At 41.1% G+C, this 23,170-nt stretch overlaps 1 protein-coding gene across 2 annotated transcripts in view; it reads left to right on the top strand.

Moving 5' to 3' along the window:
- cntfr (ciliary neurotrophic factor receptor) overlaps positions 1-23,170 on the top strand; it is a 734,458-nt gene that overhangs the window by 357,741 nt on the left and 353,547 nt on the right. Inside the window, exons 1-2 of one of the 2 annotated variants that reach the window (XM_039759655.1) lie at positions 18,130-18,148; positions 18,238-18,319. In XM_039759655.1, coding sequence (XP_039615589.1) covers positions 18,238-18,319 — 82 coding nt within the window. In that variant the 5' untranslated portion in view covers positions 18,130-18,148. Of the gene's footprint in view, positions 1-18,129; positions 18,149-18,237; positions 18,320-23,170 lie in introns of those variants that run through there. The other variant, XM_039759654.1, reaches the window with a different exon arrangement.

Raw genomic sequence — 23,170 nt, 5'->3', positions numbered from 1 at the left:
CATCTCAGCCAAGTTGTGCCTTTTTTTGAAATTCTTATTAAATAGAGTATAAAAAAAGTACGGACACTTTTTGAACGTCCTTCGTACGTGATATGGTCCATGTGCTTTGTGGGTGGTGCTATCCAGAAGCGGGGCCACCTCCCATTTACTGCCAGGAGCTGCCCTTCCTCTGCCCTATAAATCCAGAGGGTCTCCCACAGTTCCTGGTGGTTTATTTTGAAAGTCCTTTCTGCTCTGTTTTTGAATACGTTTCTGGATTACTGTTTTGGGATTTAGGGTTAGTGTTAGTGTTTTGGGGCATGTGTGTTTTCTGGTGGACCATGGAGCTTCCTTGTTTTTGAACAGCATTTAGTGAAAATCAACTTTTTACTTTGTGCTTGCTCTCATTACTAGCCCAGGTTTGACGGTGATGTCCCCCACTAGTGGGAATTTTTGGAAGTGCTTTTGGAACTTTTTGGTATTTACCGTATTTACGCATGTACCGCGCACACATTTTTTCCCAAAAATTAGCATTAGAACATCTGGTGTGCGTCATACTTGCTCGCTCTCGCTTACTTTCTCACTCGTGTTCACTCTCTCACTCACTTGCTTGCCCTCACGCTCTCTCACGCTCGCGCTCTCTCTCTCTCTCTCTAAATGCTTCCTATACAATCACAACGGGAAAAAATCGATTTTCGTGATTTTCTTTGTAAAAATTAGGGTGCGCATGGTATACGAGTAAAAACGGTATGTGCTTTGGGTCTCCTAGTTCATGACACTTAGGTCTGTCTCCTAACGGTTATTTTCAATTTTCAGACCTTCCATTGTGTATTCAAATCTAAAATTTCTGGTTCATACACATAATATAGGGTGGCGCAGGGAAACGGGAAATTTTCAATTGACGTTCAACGCACGAGTAAACACATTACAAAATACTTTTAATGATAAAATGTATTTACAGGATATGTAGTTAATGATGGTAACCGATATTTATTCAATATTCGTTTTATGTTTTGAAGAAAACATCATGGAGATGTTGTCCATTTCTCCGTACACATTCTGACAGCCTGTTGTGGAAATTCTGCATTGCTCAACGTTACATGTTAAGAGAAATGGCAGCGATTTCCTCTTCAATCCTCCATTTTACTTTCTTGTAAACAAAGTATAGGGAAAGTACTGTAAGCGACCAAAAATTCGATTTTGAGATTTTGATGAATCTCGATGTTTTAGACTTCCCTGAGCCTGAAAATACCAGTTTTGGAATTAAGTCTGTGTGTGTGTGTGTGTGTGTATGTAAATACGATAACTTGAGTACGCTTTCACTTAGGTCAACCAAATTTTGCATACAAGTATTAGGTACAAAACGTAGATTTCTATCAACTTTTGGGCTATTTCCACTAACCAGAAGTGGTACTTTACCTTTTATTAGTTTAGCAATGGTTGCGCGACATGTGCAGTAGACTTGGCTTTTAAGATGTCCCCACAGAAAAAAATCACAAACATCTGGGGATCTCAGAGGCCGTGGAATGTCACTGTTGTGTGAAGTGACGTGCCTTCCAAACAGTCGTCAAATAGCTGCCATTGATTGTGGTTCCTCCTGGGGACTTCTTTTTTAAAGCTGAACCCGTTTCTTTGAAATTACGCACCCATGTTGTAATCACATGAGCAGAAGGGACACGATCATGATGTCCTAACTGGTAATAATGCCAAAATTCCCTTTGTCACACTATCACCATTCTAAATAAAGGCTTTCACAGCGAATGCTCATTGCGCACCACTCCACTGCTCCATTATAACTAATGGCAAGGAGTTCTAAACAAGATCGCATTGGTCCCAACACTTAGTTCCAAAAATTTCCCATTTCCCTGCGCTACCCTTGTACTCCACTTTTACTTACATTAAATTTTATCTGCCACAAATCTGGCACATGTCACTGCTTTTTGCATATGATGTGGTCTTGTTGGCTTTATCGGGCTGTGAGCTCCAGCATGGGTTTGGGACAGTTTGCAACCGAGAGTGAAGTGGCAGTGATGAGGATCTGCACCTCCAAATCTGAGGCCATGGTCCTCAGTAGGAAAAAAGGTGGACTGTCCTCTCTGAGTGGGAGGTGAGTTACTGCCTCAAGTGCAGGAGTTTATGTACCTCGGGGTCTTGTTCACAAGGGGGGAAAAGGTATGGTGAGTTCAACAGATGGATTGAGGCAGCAATTGCAGTAATGTGGTTGCTATACTGATCTGCAGTGGTGAAGAAGGAGCTGTGTCGGTTGGTGAAGCTCTCGATTTACCAGTTGATCTACGTCCGTACCCTTACCTAGGGTCTTGAGCTTTGGGTAATGACACAAAAAATCAGATCGTGGGTACAAGTGGCCAAAATGAGCTTTCTCCGCAGGTGAGCTGAGGAGCACAGACATCTGGAGAGGCTCGGAGTAGAACCGCTGACTCTCCGCTTCAAGAGGAGCCAACTGAGGTGGTTAAGACATTTGATACGGGTGCCTCCTGGACACCTTCCTGTGGAGGTTTAACGAGCATGACCAGCTGGGAGGAGACCCTGGGGTGACCCAGGGCTCATTGGAAGGATTATATCTCCCAGATGGCATGGGTTTGCCTTGGAATACCACAGTTAGGGTTAGGGTTGGCAACAGAGTAGGCAAGTGTGGCTGGGGAAAAGGATGTATGGGCCTTCTGTTGCCCCCTTGACCCGACTTCTGATAAGTGGTGGAAAAAGAACGATTGAATGAATGAATGTCACAAATCTACCCAAACCTGTAGCTGTCCAAGTCCTTCTGTAACAATTTAGCTCATTCTACGTTAACTGCCTTTCCACCTAGTCTGGTATCAATAATGATTACATATTTGTCATCATCTAGCACTAACACAATGACTGAAGACAACATGTTATGAGTTAAGACATATTTGTCGCATACCGATTTAGATGCAGAATTTTACTAATTCTCAACTGTATGACATGAGCCTGTGCTGGCACAATGATGGAATTTCATATTTTGGCAATGATTTCATATTTGTCATCAACAACCACTGGCACAGTGGCGGAGAACAATGTTTTCAATTTGTTAACATATTTGTCACATGCCACTATTGGCACATTGATGGAATACAGTAATTGTCCAACATGTTTGTTGCCTATTTGTTATCAGCCAGCATTGCTTTACTAGTTGTCACAATATTTTACCAAATGTCACCTGTTTGATACGAGCCAGCGTTGGCACCACAATGGGATATTGCAGTTACAATAGCCACTTAGGACTCATCAGTCTATGCTGCCACAATGACAGAACGCACTATTTTATTAACGATTATGTATTTTTAACATGCCAATTGTGCGCACAATAACGGAATGCATCATTTTACCAACTGTCCTAGATTTGCAGCCAGCCAGTCTTCAAACAATGGTGGAATTTCACACTTTGGCAATGGTGACTAATTTCTAATCAGATAGGACTGGCACAACACAAAACATAACATTTTATGAACGATTAAATGTCTGCTATTAGCCAGCAGTTGGGATTATAACAGAATGCAAAGTTTTACCATCTGTAAAATAATGCAATGCAATGCTTTATCAAATATCACCGATTTGATATGAGCCAGCATTGGCACAATAATGGGATTTCAGATTTTAGTAATGGTCACTTATCTGTCATCCACCCGTGTTGGCACTATGATAGACTATAACATTAAGCCAAGTGTCGTATTTATCATCATCTGTCACTGGCAAAAGATGTCAAACTCAACGATCTGCCAACATCATTTATTCGTCATCAGCTATCGATGGCACAATACTCGAGTGCAGCGTTAGCCTGACTGAAGCAAAACTTTAGAGAATTACAACCTCAATTGTTTCACAGTGGCTGTCAGCCAACAGTAACAATCTTTTCTTAAATTGCAGATCGCATGAAAAAGTCACACTTTCCATTAAAAAAATCCTACCATGGCTTATGCTTTATTGAATTTATTTCTGTTCTGAGAACTTGAGTCGGCCCTAACTTTCTAAAATTGCACACGTTTTTGTATTTGGCTGTTGTTTGCAAAATCTAAGCACAGCGATGCGCCACATAATGTCTATTTGGACGACGTCCGACCGAATGTAATTAATCAATTAATGAATTGTGACCGGATGCAGAGGCTCTTTGGTGTATTGAAAGTTAATAACCAGTTCCTTGGTTTTGCTGATGTTAAGATGCAGACAATTCTCTTTGCACCAAGAAACCTCCTCTCTTCTGCCTCATCCTCTTTATCGATACAGCCCATAAGTACAGAACTCTCTGAAAATTTCTGCAGGTGACCTGACCTGCTGTCATATTTCTAGTCAGAGGTGTGAAGAGTAAAGCAGACAGGCCTGGTCCTTGTGGTGCTCACACAGTCCTTGAGTCTCACACACGGTGGTCTGCCTGACAGATTGTCCGTCATCGGGACACCACAGGCTCACCCACCCGCAGATCTCTGAGTTTACCCCCTTAACAGGGATGGCTGGATGGTATTGAAGGTGCTGGACAAATAAAAACCCATCATCCTCAGAGTGCTGGCAGCTTTGTCCAGGTGAGAATAAGCCTTGAGGAGCAGACAGACCATCACATCCTCCACTCCAGTCTTTGTGTGATATGCAAACTGCAGTGGGTCCAGGTGGTCTACCTCTAGAGGACTCATAGAGTCCAAGTTTGAAGTCAAAAACAGGGAAACCTATCCATGCCTTCATTTTTAGCAAAGTAGATTACAGCAATGCTCTTTTCTCATGCCTGCCCAAAAAAGACTATTAAGGCTTGCCAAAATGAAGAACAGAGAACACATTACTCCAGTACTAAGATCGTTACATTGGCTTCCAGTGAGCTATAGGATTAATTTTAAGATGCTGTTTTTAGTATACAGTAATCCCTCACTATATCGCGCTTCGACTTTCGCAGCTTCACTCTATTGCGGATTTTAAATGTAAGCACATCTAAATATATGTTGTCCTGGATGACAAATTGGACTGGACTGCCAATACTGATGCTCTATGTAAGAAAGATCAGAGCAGACTATACTTTCTGAGAAGGTTGGCATCCTTCAACATCTGCAGTAAGATGCTGCAGATGTTCTACCAGACAGTTGTGGCGAGTGCCCTCTTCTACGCGGTGGTGTGCTGGGGTGGCAGCATAAAGATGAAAGACGCCTCACGCCTGGACAAACTTGTTAAGAAGGCAGGCTCTATTGTAGGATTAAAGTTGGACAGTTTAACATCTGTGGCAGAGCGACGGGCATTAAGTAAACTCCTGTCAATCATGAAGAATCCACTGCATCCACTGAACAGGATCATCTCCAGGCAGAGGAGTAGCTTCAGTGACAGACGTTTGTCACCGTCCTGCTCCACTGACAGAGTGAGGAGATCGTTCCTCCCCCACTCTATGCGACTCTTCAATTCCACCCGGGGGAGTAAATGCTAACATTAATTTTATTTTTTTCATTTTTAATTACTATTTAATTTAATATTGTTTCTTTGTATCAGTATACTGCTGCTGGATTATGTGAATTTCCCCTTGGGATTAATAAAGTATCTATCTATCTATCTATCTATCTATCTATCTATCTATCTATCTATCTATCTATCTATCTATCTATCTATCTATCTATCTATATATCAAGGAGTTTTCGCTGGTTCGCCGCTTTCTGCGGACAATGGGTCTTTTAATTTATGGTACATGCTTCCTCAGTTTGTTTGCCCAGTTGATTTCATACAAGGGACGCTATTGGCGGATGGCTTAGAAGCTACCCAATCAGAGCATGTATTACATATTAACTAAAACTCCTCAATGCTATAAGATATGCTTCCCGCACGGTGCTTGATTGTTTGCTTCTCTCTATTTTTCTCACTCTCTCTGTCTGACGGAGGGGGTGTGAGCAGAGGGGCTCTTTGCACAGAGGACACGGATGCTCCTCTACAAAATGCTGCTTTATCGCGGTGCTTCTGTATACTTAAAAGCACGTATTGATTTTTTGATTGTTTACTTCTCTCTCTCTCTCTGAAATTCTCTGCTCCTGAAGAGAAGAAGATATGTTTGCATTCTTTTAATTGTGAGAAAGAACTGTCATCTCTGTCTTGTCATGGAGCACAGTTTAAACGTTTGACTAAAGGGTGTTATTTCATGTTTTGAGGGCTCTAATAATGTTAACAGGGTGGGAGAGTTTATAAGGGCTTAAAATATATAAAAATAACTATACAAACATATGGTTTCTACTTCGCGGATTTTCATCTATCGCGGGGGGGTCTGGAACGCAACCCCCACGATCGAGGAGAGATTACTGTATAAGTCACTAAACAGCATAGGCCCAGAATATGTCACAGAGATGCTAACCATTTATGGACCCAACAGACCTCTTAGATCCTTATGGGCCGGACAGCTGGTTGTACCTAAAGTGTCATCCAAACAGGGTGAAATGGCCTTTATGCCATTATGCAACACAGAAATGGAATAATCTGCTTAAAACATGTTACAGATGCCCCAACAGCAGACACTTTCAAATCAGATTTAAAAACATTGCTATTTTTCTGTGCATTTGACTGAGTTTGTACTGTGCTGCACTGCAAGGGGTAGTCTAAAAAGCTCCCAGATTTGTGATATTGAGGGAGAGTGAGAGATTGGGTTCCCCCCACATTGTTGTCACAACAGGTCTGCATTGGTCTGCACTTCTCGCTAGCGGATCTGAAGCCGATTTCCCCAATTTGCACATGAACTTGATGTTAGCATGTTGTCGAATGGCGACATTGCTGCTGTGTTACTATTTTATTCTCTTCATTTTACATATTGTTTTAACTTTCCTATCATTTTACTGTCTCTCTCTAACCATCATTTGGTTGTATTTTATTTCTTTATTGCATTGTATCCTTATCATGTAAAGCACTTTGAATTCTCTATTGGTACAAATGGTGCTACATAAATAAACTTGCCTTGCTTTGCTTGCTAAGTCCAAGGTCACTCTCTCAAAGGTCTTCATGATGTGAGTGCCACTGGTCTGTAGTCGTCCAGTTTGGAACAGGAACAATGCCTGTTGTTTTCTATAGCAGTGGCACTTTCTGAAGCCTTAGGTGACAGACTGAAGAGATGACAGGGGACACCACAAACATGGTCAGGACAGGCCTTAAGAACTCGAGGGGTGACTCCATCTGGTCTTGCAGCGAAGCCTCCTCAGTTGTCCCCTTACATGGTTTTCAGTTATGGACAGTCCACACTGATGGTCAGAGGTGCACTTGTCACTGGCCAATTCAGTTGAAGTGGTAGGAGTTGTTGATGTAGTAGTGATGGTGTGGGGGACTGGTCATTGGAAGAAGGTGGATGTGGGAAGGAAAATCTTTGTCCACATTCCTGAGCTCTGGATTGGTTGAGTCCCATAATTCTGCCCAGTCAATTCCAAACACCTTTCCAGTTATTCTGAGGGAGCTGTTTCCCATCTTGCACCCAATGATGGTTAGATAGGCTAAACCTACCAGGATGATGAACTGGATGAGCAGGTTTAGGAAATGAAGGATCATCTCTAATAAAGACTGTCCAGGCGTGCGTGTACGATATAGGGCGATGAAAGTTAACATCTTAAACTGAGAATACAGAAACCGAGAGTACCCAGCATGCTCTGGAAATAAAAAAATCATCAAAGAACCTGAAAAAACTAAAACATGCAAATGAAAAGAAAAAAGAGGGAGCAAAGTTCTTCAAAGTGTGACTGAGAACAGAAACCAAGCCACCAGATTTGAGCTTACTTTTAGTCCTGAGGATGAAAGGAAAAAAAAGAAAGAAAATCAAAGTATATGTAATTCTTTTCCATGTGGCTGGCACAGTCTGCTTTCCAAGGGCACTGAAGGTGGATTCATTTTTTATTTGAACATACCTGTAAAAGAAGATAAATCACTGCTGCTGAAAAAAGCCCTATATACATATATATAATGTGTATGTGTGTGTGTATATATATATATATATATATATATATATATATATATATATATATACATACAGTATGTGTGTGTATATATCCATCCATCCATTATCCAACCCACTATATCCTAACTACAGGGTCACGGGGGTCTGCTGGAGCCAATCCCAGCCAACACAGGGCGCAAGGCAGGAAATAAACCCATGGCAGGGCGCCAGCCCACCACAGGGCGCACACACACACCAAGCAAACACTAGGGAGAATTTAGGCATGTCTTTGGACTGTGGGAGGAAACCCACACAGACACGGGGAGAACATGCAAACTCCACGCAGGGAGGACCCGGGAAGCGAACCTGGGTCTCCTAACTGTGAGGCAGCAACAGCCACCATGCCGCCCATGTGTATATATATTATATGCCAATATTATATATATATATAAAATATTGTCACAGATGGCCAGGATCCTTACCTGGCCGGCACACATCTTCGCTGGATTGGTTGGCGTTACCTCCCCTGGAATGCTAGATGGCAGCCCTCCTGGGTGACAGTGGTGCCTCGGCCTCTCACAGGATTTCATGGGAGATGGAGTTAGATACAACCCTGTTGGCATCACGAGGTGCCACCAGGGGGTGCTGCAGGTGTTCCTGAGCCTGTGTGGGCAGTTCTTCCACCACTCCCGGAAGTGCAGCCGGAAGTGGGGCAACAAGCACCCGGAGCACTTTCAGGTGCCTTATATAAGGGGCCAGCGGACAGTACTCGGTGAGCCAGAGTTGGGAGGAGGGAGACAAAGCTTGCCGAGGTGGAATGAAGGAGTAAAAAGAGAAGAAGAAGAATTACTATTGTGTGGATTTGTGCTTTTGGGACTGTGTTGTGCCTGTGGGAAACGGGGAAGGCATTTCCCACAAGGTGAAGAAAAATAAAACATTTCTGTTTTTATAAGTGTGTCTCCTGCATCTGTCTGTGTCGGGTTGGGGGGCTGGGACACCCCCTAGTGGTATTGTCACAATATATAAATATATATATATATATATGTTGTGGCAGGCAGCTGTGGGCGGTACCCAGCTTGGACGCCTGGAAGGACCGGGAGAGGGACTACGTCTCCTCCGGACCATGAGAGGGCAGCCGCCCTGGTTTGTATGGTGGCCCGTGGTCACCACCAGGGGACGCCCAGATGCCTGAGAATCAACCAGAGACACCCAGAGTGTTTCTGGGTGCTCGTGCGGCACTTCCGCTACACCAGGAAGGGCCGCAGGAAGCTCGTCAGGAGGCACCTGGAGCACGTCCAGGTGGACTTAAAAGGGGCCAACTCCCTCCATTCGTCAGCTGGAGTTGGGTGGAAGAGGACAGAGGTTGGAGGAGAGGAGTGGAGGCGGTGAAGAAAGGCTGGAGATTGAGGGGCCCGGACTGAGGGTGTGGGGTGCAGAGGCACCGGGTTGTGTGCGATACACTTGTATATATTGTAAATACGAATAAACGTGTTGTGGTGTTTTAACCATCGGTGTCTGCCTGTCTGTGTCGAGGCTGGTCTCCACTATATATATATGTGTGTATATATATATATATATATATATATATATATATATGTGGTGGGTTGGCACGCTGCCCAGGATTGGTTCCTGCCTTGTGCCCTGTGTTGGCTGGGATTGGCTCCAGCAGACCCCGTGACCCTGTATTCGATTCAGCGAGTTAGAAAATGGATGGATATATATATATATATATATATATATATATATATATATATATATATATATATATATATATATATATATATATATGTGTGACTTTTAAATTATACTTATGTAAACATCCATTGATAGCCCCTGTAGGATTTATATTTATTAACACTAGGTTTATTTCTTTAACTAAAGTTTTAATGGATTATATATTTTTATTATATATTTTTTATTTCCGACAAATTGTGCTGAAGTGGTCTGTCATCAACATAATGCTGCCAATTTACATTTTGTGTGCCACCCTTCTAAGCCCCTGGTGCCAAATGTAAACCAGCTTTTAGCAGCTGGAAAGCCTTTTTATTTTCTCATCAAAATGAAAAGAAGAAAACCTTTATGCAAAGTTAAATGAATTTCAAAGTTCCTCAGTCATTTAATCTGCTGGAATGTAACAGCGGTTTCTTTTTTTTTCTTTTGAACATTTCACATGCCCTGCTTTAGTATAATCTGACTGAAGAATTTTTTTTTTCAATTTACATGCTGGTAGGCTGTCAGATGCCAATTTCAGAAATAGTTTCTGAGTGATCCTGGATACATAAGAACATAAGAAGTTTGACAAATAAGAGGAAAATCCACTCCACCCAAAATTGATAAAAAAAAATGAAGCTTTCAAAGAAAAGAACTCCATACCCACTGGGAAACATGTAGGAGGCTTGCTTATGTTTTGGGGCTGCTTTTCTGCATCTGGCCTGGGGTGCCTTGAGTTTGTGCAGGGAACCATGAAATCTCAAGATGGTCAAGACATCCTGGAGTGAAATATACGGCCCATTGTTACAAAGTCTCAGTCACAGCTCAAGGATCCATCAACAGGACATGGAATCAAAAACACAGCGAAAGGCACCCAAGAATGGCTAAGAACAAAACTTTGGACTGTTGTGAAATGGCCTTCTATGAGCCCTGATTTGAATCCTATGGATCTACGAAAAAACTGAAGCATGCAGTCTGGAGAAGACCCCCTTCACACCTGATACATCTGGAGTAGTTTGCTCAGAACAAGTGGGCCAGACGACCTGTAGACAAGTGCAGAAGTCTCATGGAGAGCTCCAGGTGTGCAGAGATTGAAAACTCCAAAGGTGCATCAAAATATTAGGTCATTTTTCTCCATGATATTTTTTTATTATTTGAAATATTCTGTTGAATCAAAACTCTAAAGCAAAGTTTGATTTTTATTAAATACGAAACAAAACAACAATGGGTGCCGATCACTTGGGTCAGTTTTAAGATATTTCAGAGGCAATTGTGGGTTCTTCTTCTGTCATTCGGTAAACGTGTTCACGTCTTTATGCACTGCAGATGTGAACGCTGAGGCCTACGTTGATTATTTAGACTCCAGGTCTTCTTAGACAGATAGCATAGCTAGTAATACATTTAAATTAACAATGGAAGTCTATTACTTACAGTACTTTACAGAGCTTCCAGTGGGGCCGTGCCTGACTGGCACGTAGAGCAGTAACGTCACAGATGCCTTGCAGTAATTTGTCAGTCTTTTCCGGGATTGCATTGCTGGGATAGGCTTTGTGTCCCTGGATGAATAAGCACAAACACCGTGAGCATTAATAACCTCTCCTCCTTCTCCTCCTCCTCTCTATGCCATACTGTTGGATTGGAAATCTAAGCTCTTGTACTTTTTTTTTTTTGTTTGTTTGATGTATTGTATTTTGAAATGGTTGAAAATCATGAATTTCGATGAATCTGGCCTGAGGACATTATGCCACTGAGAAATGTTTCAGTGTACATTTTCTCTCACACCTTTTTAAAGGCTTTATTCTGTCTGCAGGCCTTAAACACTTTTTTTTTTTCTTTTGTTTTACAGAAGAATCACAGGATCAACTTTTTGAAACTTTTTAAGACTTTAATGAATGAGATTGGCGGATTTAGTTGTCCATCGATTTATTCTATTCTTTCGGTAAAATTGCCTTTTTCTTTGATTTCATAAAGCTTTAAAATTGGTCTATTATTTCTTTTACAGTCTCTGAAATTTTTTGCTTTCTTTTATTGATGTACTGTCCATAGGCGTAGTTTAAGGGGTAGCTGGCCCATCCCAACAGATGCAGTGTATTAGTGGAAGAAGTCTCGAATAGTGAATTATTGTGGGTTCTGTAAGACTTCTCAAGTCCGTTACGATGTCAGTCTAAGATTAACACGCACACAGGGGTCCTGTTGACAAAGTCTCAGTCAAAGGCCAAATTGTCAGTCACCCCACAGTATTCTACGTAGAATTCCCCTCACGTTCACACATAGATATCCTTATATAGACAATGAAGAATATATCTCACACTATTCTATAGGAGCTTTACTTACCTAAATATCCTTAAATAGACAACAACAGCATTTATTTCTATAGCACAAATGATGTAGCTCGAAGTGCTTTACAAGATGAAGAAAATATAAAATTAGGCAACACTAATTAACAAAGAACAAAGTAAGGTCCGATTGCCAGGGAGGACAGAAAAAACTAAAAAATAAACTCCAAAGGGCTGGAGAAAGAAACAAAATCTGCAGGGGTTCCAAGGCCATGAGACCATCCAGCCCATATGGGGCAACAGACAATGGAGCCTTAATCCATTCTCACAATATTCTGTAGGAGTCTTTACTTATAAACATGCGGGAGTCATCGTGACACCATTAAAAGTGCCACTCATTTGGTTATACGCCACTTACCAACCAAACTATATGCTCTGCTTTTACCGCGGTTGTCTCTTCTTTCGAAGACCGACCTCTTCACCTCGATAAACCCTACAGGCATGTAATGTGGCTACTCTCCATACAGCTGTCTTAATTTTCAATTTATTATTTCAGTCACTCTGGATGTAAAGACAAAGTATAGAAAATTTAAAGGCAACCTCTGCGGTGGGTTGGCACCCTGCCCAGGGTTCGTTCCTGCCTTGTGCCCTGTGTTGGCTGGGATTGGCTCCAGCAGACCCCTGTGACCCTATGTTAGGATATAGTGGGTTGGATAATGGATGGATGGATGGATAGAAACAACCTGTTATTTATCTTTATATATAATGTGATACCACGGTTGTCCGTTTGTCTGTCCGGGATTTTAAATCACCTGTAGCTCTCAAACCGTTTGACCTATTGACCTGAAATTTGGTACACATATACTACGTGACGTCTACTGTCCACGTTCGGGATAATGATTGACCTCCAAGGTTATCCATCCATCCATTACCCAACCTGCTATATCCTAACTATGCGTATGGGCGCCATTCTCATCCCTACCACCTTTGCCGTCACTTCCCCTACTGCTTCATATCTTAAATCCTTCCTGAGGCAGATTGAAGACTTAAGTGCCAGCTTAAGTGAAAAATTATGTAAAACATACTAAGTAATTGCAACAAAAACACTGACTTAATCAGGCGAAAAAATGCCGACGAAAGAAGAGAAGAAGCGGGCCGCTAGGGTGGAGAACAGAAGAGCTGTTTAGAAAGCAGCAAGCTCTTCAACCTCTGAGCAAACAAATGATAAACATACAGAGAAAGAGTCTGAAAACTTGGAATGCTCAATTCAAGTGTATTCGTGCAGTGCACTGTTACTGGTTAAGGAATAATAATACCAGTAGAAGAAGGTTTAAAAAGAAATAGCAAAATCTGGATATATGTATAGTCTTTAGAAAATGCTGAAAGAAAATGTCAAGGATTGGGAATTGCCCTGGAATGGCTTTTGACTTTGCAATAGAAGTTATTCACAAAATGCTTCCTCTGACGATCAGACGAAAACATTTGCACGTCTCTTGGTCTCCTTTCCTGACGTCGCTCTCGCCCTATCCTGACGTCGCTCGGACAAGCCCTATTTATTTTACCATTTCACATGGTGTTTCAGAACATGTGATGTTACACACATTTGATTGCCTGCTTATGAATATAATGGATGACTTCACTCACAGTTTTCGATCTGTTTTTGTATGTCCGTTACCCAGGCTATTAAAATAAACAATACAGCCTCATGCGGGCATCATCTTGGTCTTCTGCTCTGTTTGCACAGATGTTTTAAGGTGATACAATTCAGTAAAAGAAAATACTTTGATGTTAAACTACCCAGGCAAGTGTCCTTTATTTAAGTTCATCTTGTTTGTCTGGGCAAAATAATCATGAAAATATAGGAATCTATTACTTAAAAAATCTGCAGATCATGGACCACAGGACAAATAGTCATGACGTATGACCGACTTGCTGGCCGCAGTTGCAGAGCTTAATGTCGGACCAAGTCAATTGACTGAAAATCATTGGGCATGTCAAATATACCGACTAAGAGCCGGCGTTCAAACACAGTCCTGCTCACCTCCTTTTGTGACAGCCTATATTTTCTCCTCAATTTCCTTTAAGGCCACAATTAATGTAAATATTGTTAAGAATTGCTAAATACGCTGTGTTAGCACTGCTGCCTCGTACTAAACAGTTCAGGGGTCACACCACGCCTGCTCCCTGTATAGTGTTTGCATGTTGGTCTGCAAATCAATCCTGTTTGATTCGGATGGGGCGAGTCCTGGACTAGTTGGTAGTGAGTCGCTGGGCATGTCATATTATGTGACTGTCAATCATGGGAACACCTCACTGACTGCTGCCGACTCGTTCAGATTATGAAAATGAAGGATAAGACTGAAAATCACCTGAAAAGTCATCTAATGTGACGCGGCCTTTAGGCACCAGTGCAACTCCATTATCAGTCATTCTATCCGTTATTACACCACCTAAATCCATTTTGTGAGACCCGCTGTTTAGACTGGCACCAACGGACATAAGGCAAGTGCTAGTCTCACTGAATCCAGATGTAAAATATTTGTCTGGTGACAAACCACAACAGAATTGTTTCTAAAGCAACCCGACAGTATTTACTTCTTATTTGTTGTTGAATGTCTAAGGTAAAGTCATCCCTGATGGAGGATCGCAGGAATCGTTGGGTAGAGGGGTCCATTCATCGGATTGGCTGCCCAAAGCTATCTCAGCTGTGGAATGGCCAATTGGGGGAGTCAGCTTAATGGCTTGAGGTCTCCAGGACTCTAAACAAATCCAAATCGTATTATGTGATATGATCTACTGTTAAATTCTGCTCTATACTTGTAATATTTTTATTTTTATACTGTATTGAGGATTACTTGTGTTCTGTTCTGTGTTGTCTATTGTATTGACCCCCTTCTTTTTGACACCCACTGCACACCCAACCTACCTGGAAAGGGGTCTCTCTCTGAACTGCCTTTCCCAAGTCTCTTCCATTTTTTCCCTACAAGGGTTTTTTAGGGAGTTTTTTCCTTGTCTTCTTAGAGAGTCAAGGCTGGGGGGCTGTCAAGAGGCAGGGCCTGTTCAAGCCCATTGCGGCACTTCTTGTGTGATGTTGGGCTATACAAAAAATAAATTGTATTATATTTATTATGATATTTGGTTGTGGGTTTTGAACAAACTGGAGTTCTCAGAAATTGGGAAAATGTGTTGGCTCCACTCTGAATCTGCAAGGTGACATCACTAAGCGCTGCACCCTTGTGCCATCCCAACAAAATGAAACGAAATAAAAGCGCACGGCCGTTCCAACCCTGGTAAAGGTCGATTAACTTGTTCTGCAGATGTTCCTTTATGAATCTGAGGCATAATAAGGAAATTAAGAGCTGGTTTCCTGAAGTCACCTTATGGTGACATTCAATGAGTTCCGCTAATGGTGAGTGACTTTCACAAAATCACTTGGTAGAACGCTGTCACATTAAACGATATTTGTGGCAGGATAAAACAGACAATCAACTTTATTAACGTGGTTTGTAGTTCCGCCAAATTACCAGATGGAACGTTTTGCAGTGAATTAACCCAAATTAGGTGGCTCTCTTCATGCATAGGCTGATTAATTCTCCATTGTGCTTCTGCCTGTCTGTTTCTGGAGCTGCAAGAAAGATGTTAGGTGTAGGTTTCGCTCCAGCACTGCACAGCATGATAAGACGTGGGCTTTTCTACAGGCACTGGTGTAATTCTACTCCGAGGGGCTCTCATTGTATCTGATTTCGTTCTTCTGTGTTCCATTTATAGCCGGCCACCTGAAAGTCATGTTACATTTTGATAGCGATCGCAGATTTTGCAAAGGTCATCAATGTTCCTAAGAATACAATGGAATATGCGATCAAAGATGAGTTCCTCCATTTATTTCATAAAGAGTGCAAGCTGCTCTTACTTTTTGCTTATGACATTCTGAAAATGTAAAGCCTTCATTTTGACAGATTCAGCTCATCTGATTTACAAACAGAAGCTTAATTTGATTGAAGCAGGAAATGAATACACACTGCAAAATGGCAAATTTTTCTGAAAATATACTTGCAAAAAAATGATTTTATTTACTGTCAATGTAAATCAAATTCTTCTATCATAGAGTGGCACAGTGCTTATGGCTGTGGTCTCAGAGCTTCAAAACACTGCATTCAACACACCAGTCACTATCAGTGTGGATGTTGCATGGCCTCCATTTGTCTTTGTAGGATCTCCTTTGCTATCTTTGTTTTGTATGGTCTCCATGTGTCCAGGTGGTCAGGTATTCCTGCTACTTTCCAAAAATATTTATGGTTGGTTATCTGGCAATTGCATACTTGAATTTGAGGGAGAGTGTGTGTGTGTGAATGTGAGTGGGCTTTCTAATGGCCTGGACTCCATGAGACAGGCTCATTTGGTCCTGAGTAGGATTAAGTGGACATTTGAAACTTTACAAAAGGCTTTGATGAGAACAGGCTGTTCAGCTCAACAAAGCTCGCTAGTCCTATCCGCCTATTTCCTGCAAAATTGCCAGAGTGACCATGTCCATGTCCCCAGAGTCTTACTGTCCACCACACTACTTGGGCACCTATTCCATGTGTCTGTGATTGTCTGCGTGAAGAAAAATTTCCTGACATTTTTGTGAAATTTACCCTTAACACGTTTCTAACTTTTCCTCATGTTCTTGATGAATTTGTATTAAAGTCACAGTCTTGATCCACTGGACTAATTAGCTTAATAATTTTAAACTCTTCAATCGTGTCTCATCTTAATCTCTGTTTGAACTCCTTTCATCTTTCCTCATACCTCATCCCCTGTGGTCCTGGAATCTGCCTTGCCGCTCTTCTTGGGACTAGCAGGGAAGAGGAAGAAGGGGTAGAGGTTTGATGTATTAAATGTTGTGCTTGTTAATATGTGTGTGGGGAAGAAGATGTGACGGAGTGTCTTATGAAATTCATTTAAAGGAATTAAAAAAGTAATACTGAAAATATATTTTTCTTTTATAAAGAATTTTCAGTGTATGTTAATTGAATATATTGAAGTTTTGTATTTTTTAATTTGATTGGATAAAGATTATTTTAAAAATATATATCTCTAATGTATAGTGCCTTATCTATCTATCTATCTATCTTATATAGTGCCTTTCACTCTATCTATCTGATATATAGTGCCTTTCATATCTATCTATGTATCTATCTTATTTAGTGCCTTTCACTCTATCTATCTGATATATAGTGCCTTTCATATCTATCTATCTATCTATCTTATTTAGTGCCTTTCACTCTATCTATCTGTTATATAGTGCCTTTCATATCTATCTATGTATGTATCTATCTTATATAGTGCTTTTCACTCTATCTATCTTATATAGTGCCTTTCACTCTATCTATCTGTTATATAGTGCCTTTCATATCTATCTATCTATCTATCTATCTTATATAGTGCCTTTCACTCTATCTATCTGTTATATAGTGCCTTTCATATCTATCTATCTATCTATCTATCTATCTATCTATCTATCTATCTATCTATCTTATATAGTGCCTTTCACTCTATTTATCTGTTATATAGTGCCTTTCATATCTATCTATCTATCTATCTATCTATCTATCTATCTATCTATCTATCTATCTTATATAGTGCCTTTCACTCTATCTATCTGTTATATAGTGCCTTTCACATCTATCTATCTATCTATCTATCTATCTATCTATCTATCTATCTATCAAGGTGTAGGTATTTCTTTTTTTCTGTTCAGTATTATTATTGTATTAGTTTCATAAAGCACCTTTCCTATCTTTCCATCTATCTGTCTATCTACATTATGTATTTATGTGTAACACTGTATGGTGCCAGTTATATCTCATATAATGTTTTTCATATCTATCTATCAATTGCATAGTGAAATATAAAGCTTTTCCTGTCTGTCTACGTATCTGTCCATTTTTATTTGTGTACCTTTCAAATCCTGTGTGTTAACAAAAAGAAAACTGTTGACTAAAACAACACAAAATAAAGCCAGCCTTCTATATGTATAAAGTGGTGTATGTTATTCCAGTTAAATACTTGGATCGTTCAGAACATACATTAGAGCCCCTCCAAGCCTTCCATTTTTAGCCCCCCCAAACAGCCCAAGTCCTTCTTTAGTTTTTGAATGACTTTCCCTCAATGCTCCGAGTCACACAAAAGAGCCGGAGGGTGGGGGGTGGGGGCTTAGCTGATAATGCTGTCTCTTTAAAGCCTGCTAGTGATAACACAATTCCCTTGTGGAGATGATTTCACTGATGATACACTCAAGGCAAGTAATGTTTCACTCCTGGATCGCTGGCGCTGCCTCAGTCCTGCACATTTGCAACACACTAACAAGCCTCTTCGTTTCTCTAACAGATGGCCAATATTGTCACATCGGCTTGCTGTGTGGTGTTAGCTGCAGTGGTGGTAGTCTACGCACAGAGGCGCAGTCAGCAGGGTAAGTTCCAATTTACATTATAATTTGCTTGCATTTGTTAAACCGTGGCTGGCTTGCTTTTTTTTTTTTTCTTTCTACTTTTATTTAATTTCCTCTGTTTGTCTGCCTGGGTTTTGTAGAAAAGCTTCAACAGAGATAAGCTGCTTGTCATGAATTTCTGTGGGGGCCAACCCACATTACCATAGAAAATTAGCATTTTGACTGCCAGGCTTTTATCATTCGACTACACAGTGTGTCTTTAAATGTTGGCATCTCTGGGTCGCATTTGAATGTTGTGGAAAAAAACAAAATTAAAAAATTAAAGGAGGAAAGAGGATTCAGCCGAGGTGGTAGATTGTTACAATACACTTGTGCTTGGCTGAAAAGTTAGTACGCTGTACTTTGTGTTTCTTTACTGAAATATGGTCACTGTGCAATGATAATGCTTTTTAAGAATTACATGGCAATAGTGCTTATTCTCATTTCATTTTCAGAGGTAAAGAAACATCACATGCAGCGTTAACACTTCATAGTGCCCAGCACCTGGGTTCACATCCAAGCTCGAGTGTCATATTTGTGCAGCTCAGTCTGTTTGCCGTCTCCCTGCTTATCAATACGTCGTCAGGTGGGCTGGCCACCGTTTGTGGGTGCCCTCCAAGAGACACGCTTCATGCTTAGTGTCCATTGCTGGCAGACATTAACTCCTCGCAACGCTAATGCACCTCACTGGAATACTGGAATTTGTGTTCATACCATTAGGGGTCTTTGAGCAAGTCAGGTGACTGGAATATTACAGCGGGCTCTTTGTAAGATCAGTGATCCCGCGTTCATCTCGGCATTGCGAGAACAAATGCGGCCCTGCAAAAGTCTACTCTGAACAACAGGCAGGCAACTCCGTCTGTATGGATTTGTTTCTTTTTCTAGGATGTACACAGTCATAGGAAAATGTTTGGGAACCCCTCTTAATTCTTTGGATTTTGGTTTCTCATTGGCTGAGCTTTCAAAGTAGCAACTTCCTTTTAATATCTGACATGCCTTTTAGAAACAGTAGTATTTCAGCAGTGACATTAAGTTTATTGGATTAACAGAAAATATATAATATGCATCATAATAAAATTAGAAAGGTGCGTAAATGTAGGCACCCCAACAGAGATATGACATCAATACTTAGTTGAGCCTCCTTTAGCAAATCTAGCAGCCTATAGACATCTCCTATAGCCTTTGATGAGTGTCTGGATTCTGGATGGAGGTATTTCTGACCATTCTTCCATACAACATCTCTCCAGTTCAGTTCAATTTGATGGCTGCCAAGCATGGACAGCCTGCTTCAAATCATCCCATAGATTTTCAATGATATTCAAGTCAGGGGACTGTGACGGCCATTCGAGAACATTGTACTTCTGCCTTTGCATGAATGCCTTTGTACTTAGTGTAACAAAATGCCTTTGTTTTGGGTCATTGTCTTGTTGGAATATCCAACCCCTGCGTAACTTCAACTTTGTGACTGATGCTTGAACATTATCCTGAAGAATTTGTTGATATTGGGTTAAATTCATCTGACCCTCGACTTTAACAAGGGCCCCAGTCTCTGAGCTAGCCACACAGCCCCACAGCATGATGGAACCTCCACCAAATTTGACAGGAGGTAGCAGGTGTTTTTCTTGGAATGCGGTGTTGTTCTTCCAACATGCAAAGTGCTTTTTGTTCTGACCAAATAACTCAATTTTTGTCTCATCAGTCCAAAGCACTTTGTTCCAAAATGAATCTGGCTTGTCTAAATGAGCATTGGCATACAACAAGCGACTCTGTTTGTGGTGTGAGTGCAGAAAGGGCTTCTTTCTCATCACCCTGCCATAAAGATGTTCTTTGTGCAAATTGCACTGAATTGTAGAATGTACAGATACACCATCTGCAGCGAGATGTTCTTGCAGGTCTTTGGAGGTGATCTGTGGGTTGTCTGTAACCATTCTCACAATCCTGTCATATGCCGCTCCTGTATTTTTCTTGGCCTGCCAGACCTGCTGGGTTTAACAGCAACTGTGCCTGTGGCCTTCCATTTCCTGATTCCATTCCTTACAGTTGAAACTGACAGTTTAAACCTCTGAGATTGCTTTTTGTAGCCTTTCCCTAAACCATGAGACTTAACAATCTTTGTTTTCAGATCTTTTGAGAGTTGCTTTGAGGATCCCATGCTGTCTGTCACTCTTCAGAGGAGAGTCAAAGGAAAGCATAACTTACAATTGACCACCTTAAATACATTTTCTCATGATTGGACACTCCTGTCTATGAAGTTCAAGGCTTAACAAGCTAATCCAACCAATTTGGTGTTGCAAGTAATCAGCATTGAGCAGTGACAGGCATTCAAATCAGCAAAATGACAAGGGGACCCACATTTTTGCACAGCCAGTTTTGCACATTTGATTTAATTTCATACAACTAAACACTGCTTCACTAAAAATCTTTGTTCGGAAAACACCCCAGGACTCAGATGTTCCTAGGAAATGAAAGACATACCGCTGTTATCTTTTTTGTTGAAAGTAGAGTCGATTATTATGCAGGCTGAGAGGGGTTCCCAAACTTTTTCATATGACTGTAACCTTATACTGTGATATACGGTATGCTTCTCAAATAAATTGTTTCTGCTAACAAGTTTATTTGTAAAAAGTACACATGTATAAGAAACCCCTGTTGCCTTTCAGTCAAGAAAGATGTCACATATAGATTTTTATTATGCTGAATATTCTGGTTTGAATTTCTCCTTTACTTGACCAACATAATTTTACATTACTGCTCGATGCCAGCTTGTTGTCCAATGTGTCCCATCTGCACATGGAGCAACACTTGACTATGTGCCACATCAGCCGGCTATCGCGGGTCAATGATATCTGCCTAAAATAACCTGTGGCCTCAATTAAATGATAAAACAGAGAAAGTGTAAAGTTATTCCAAAACAACTTATCTACAAGTAAGCCAAAGCAAAAAAAGTTACAACATTATATTGGCCACGGAAACCAGTCATAGACAGCCAGCAGAGTCATTAAAAGCTATTCACTATCTTTTGCCCTACATGTACCGTCAGCACCTTTCCTCTGTATCCACGTGTGTGTGTGTGAATGTCTTCACACTAGAGCTCTGGCTCACAAACGTGTTCCTCTAAGGCCTGCGTCTCATACTCTTCCGTTATTTGCAGGGCACCTTCCTCACCTCCTGTCCGGTGCTGTCTTTAAAGGCGTCTCTCTCTCTCTCTGTCTGTGTGGCTCCTGTGCCTTTACTCCTCCTCGTGCATCTCACACTCACACTTCCTCTTTCATCACATCACCCCGCATCAATTAAAACCAAAGAAATGTATGTTTCATTTTATTTTTTTTTCTTACCAGTCCTTTTCAAATATAATATAATATAATCTTCTTATATAATACGCTACCATAGCTGTTTGTTTGACTGTCCAGGATTTTCAATCACCTGTAGCTCACAAACCGTTTGACCTATTGACATGAAATTTGGTCCACATATACTACGTGACGTCTACTATCCGCTTTCGGGGTGATGATTGACCTCCAAGGTTATTCAATCCATCCATCCATTATCCAACCCATTATATCCTAACTACAAGGTCACGGGGGTCTGCTGGAGCCAATCTCAGCCAACACAGGGCGCAAGGCAGGAAACAAACCCTGGGCAGGGCGCCAGCCCACCACAGAAGGTTATTCCTCTTTTTATTTTTATTTTATTGTAGAATCAACTCTCGGCAGCGACCAGCAGGGTGGCCTTGTGGCGCATGTGTATGGGCGCCGTTCTCATTCCCTACCACCTTCACCGTCACTTCCCCTACCTCTTCATATCTTAAATCATTCTTATAGCAGATTGAAGACTTAAGTACCAGCTTTAGTGAAAAATTAAAGAAAACGTACTAAGTAATTGCAACACAAACGCTGACTAAATCAATTTTAACGAGGCAAGATGCCGAATAAAGAAGAGAAGAAGCAGGCCGCTTGGGTGGAGAAAAGAGGAGCTGCTGAGGAAGAAGCAAGCGCATCAACCTCTGAGCAAACGAATGGTAAACGTACAGAGAAAGAGGATGAAAACTAGGAATGTTCAAGTCAAGTGTATTCGTGCAGTGCGCAGTTACTGGTATAATATAATTTAACATTTTTGGGTATATGAAACACTGTATTAATCCCTGAGAGATGTCATTTTACTAAACACTCTTAATTTTGAGTAGGGTCGCAGGGATCAGGAGTCCCATCAAGCATAGGACACAAAGTAGAAATAATTACAGGGTTAATATAATATAATATAATAAAATATAATATAATATAATATAATATAATATAATAAAAGCCCAGCGTGGTGTCCGTGTCCATGTCCGGGTCTGCGTTCCTTTTGGCTGTATAGCCGCCCGTAGAAAAGCCCCAGTCCATCCCCTCTCAAAATTCCTGCTTACACCCCTCCGTTCTTTCCCCTTTGCTTTTATTTTTCCTGTTCCCGAAAATCTTTTCAAAGCAAAAGTAAAGAAATAGACAGAGCGTCACATTAACGTCTTCTCCCCTCTGCCTATTAAATAATCAATAAAATGAAATAAAAAAATCACGAAAGAAACAGAAACCATAACCTACCCTTATAGCGTCCACCGTGCTTCTGGCGTTACAGCCAAACATGTGGTGTATGCAGGTTATGAGGTGTGACGCTAATTAACGCCTGTACTACAACAGATTACACTCACCTAAAGGATTATTAGGAACACCATACTAATACGGTGTTTGACCCCCTTTCGCCTTCAGAACTGCCTTAATTCTACGTGGCATTGATTCAACAAGGTGCTGAAAGCATTCTTTACAAATGTTGGCCCATATTGATAGGATAGCATCTTGC

The sequence above is a fragment of the Polypterus senegalus genome, chromosome 7 (assembly GCF_016835505.1).
Source record: "Polypterus senegalus isolate Bchr_013 chromosome 7, ASM1683550v1, whole genome shotgun sequence".
Classification (NCBI taxonomy): domain Eukaryota; kingdom Metazoa; phylum Chordata; class Cladistia; order Polypteriformes; family Polypteridae; genus Polypterus; species Polypterus senegalus.
This window is presented reverse-complemented; position numbering and strand designations above follow the sequence as displayed.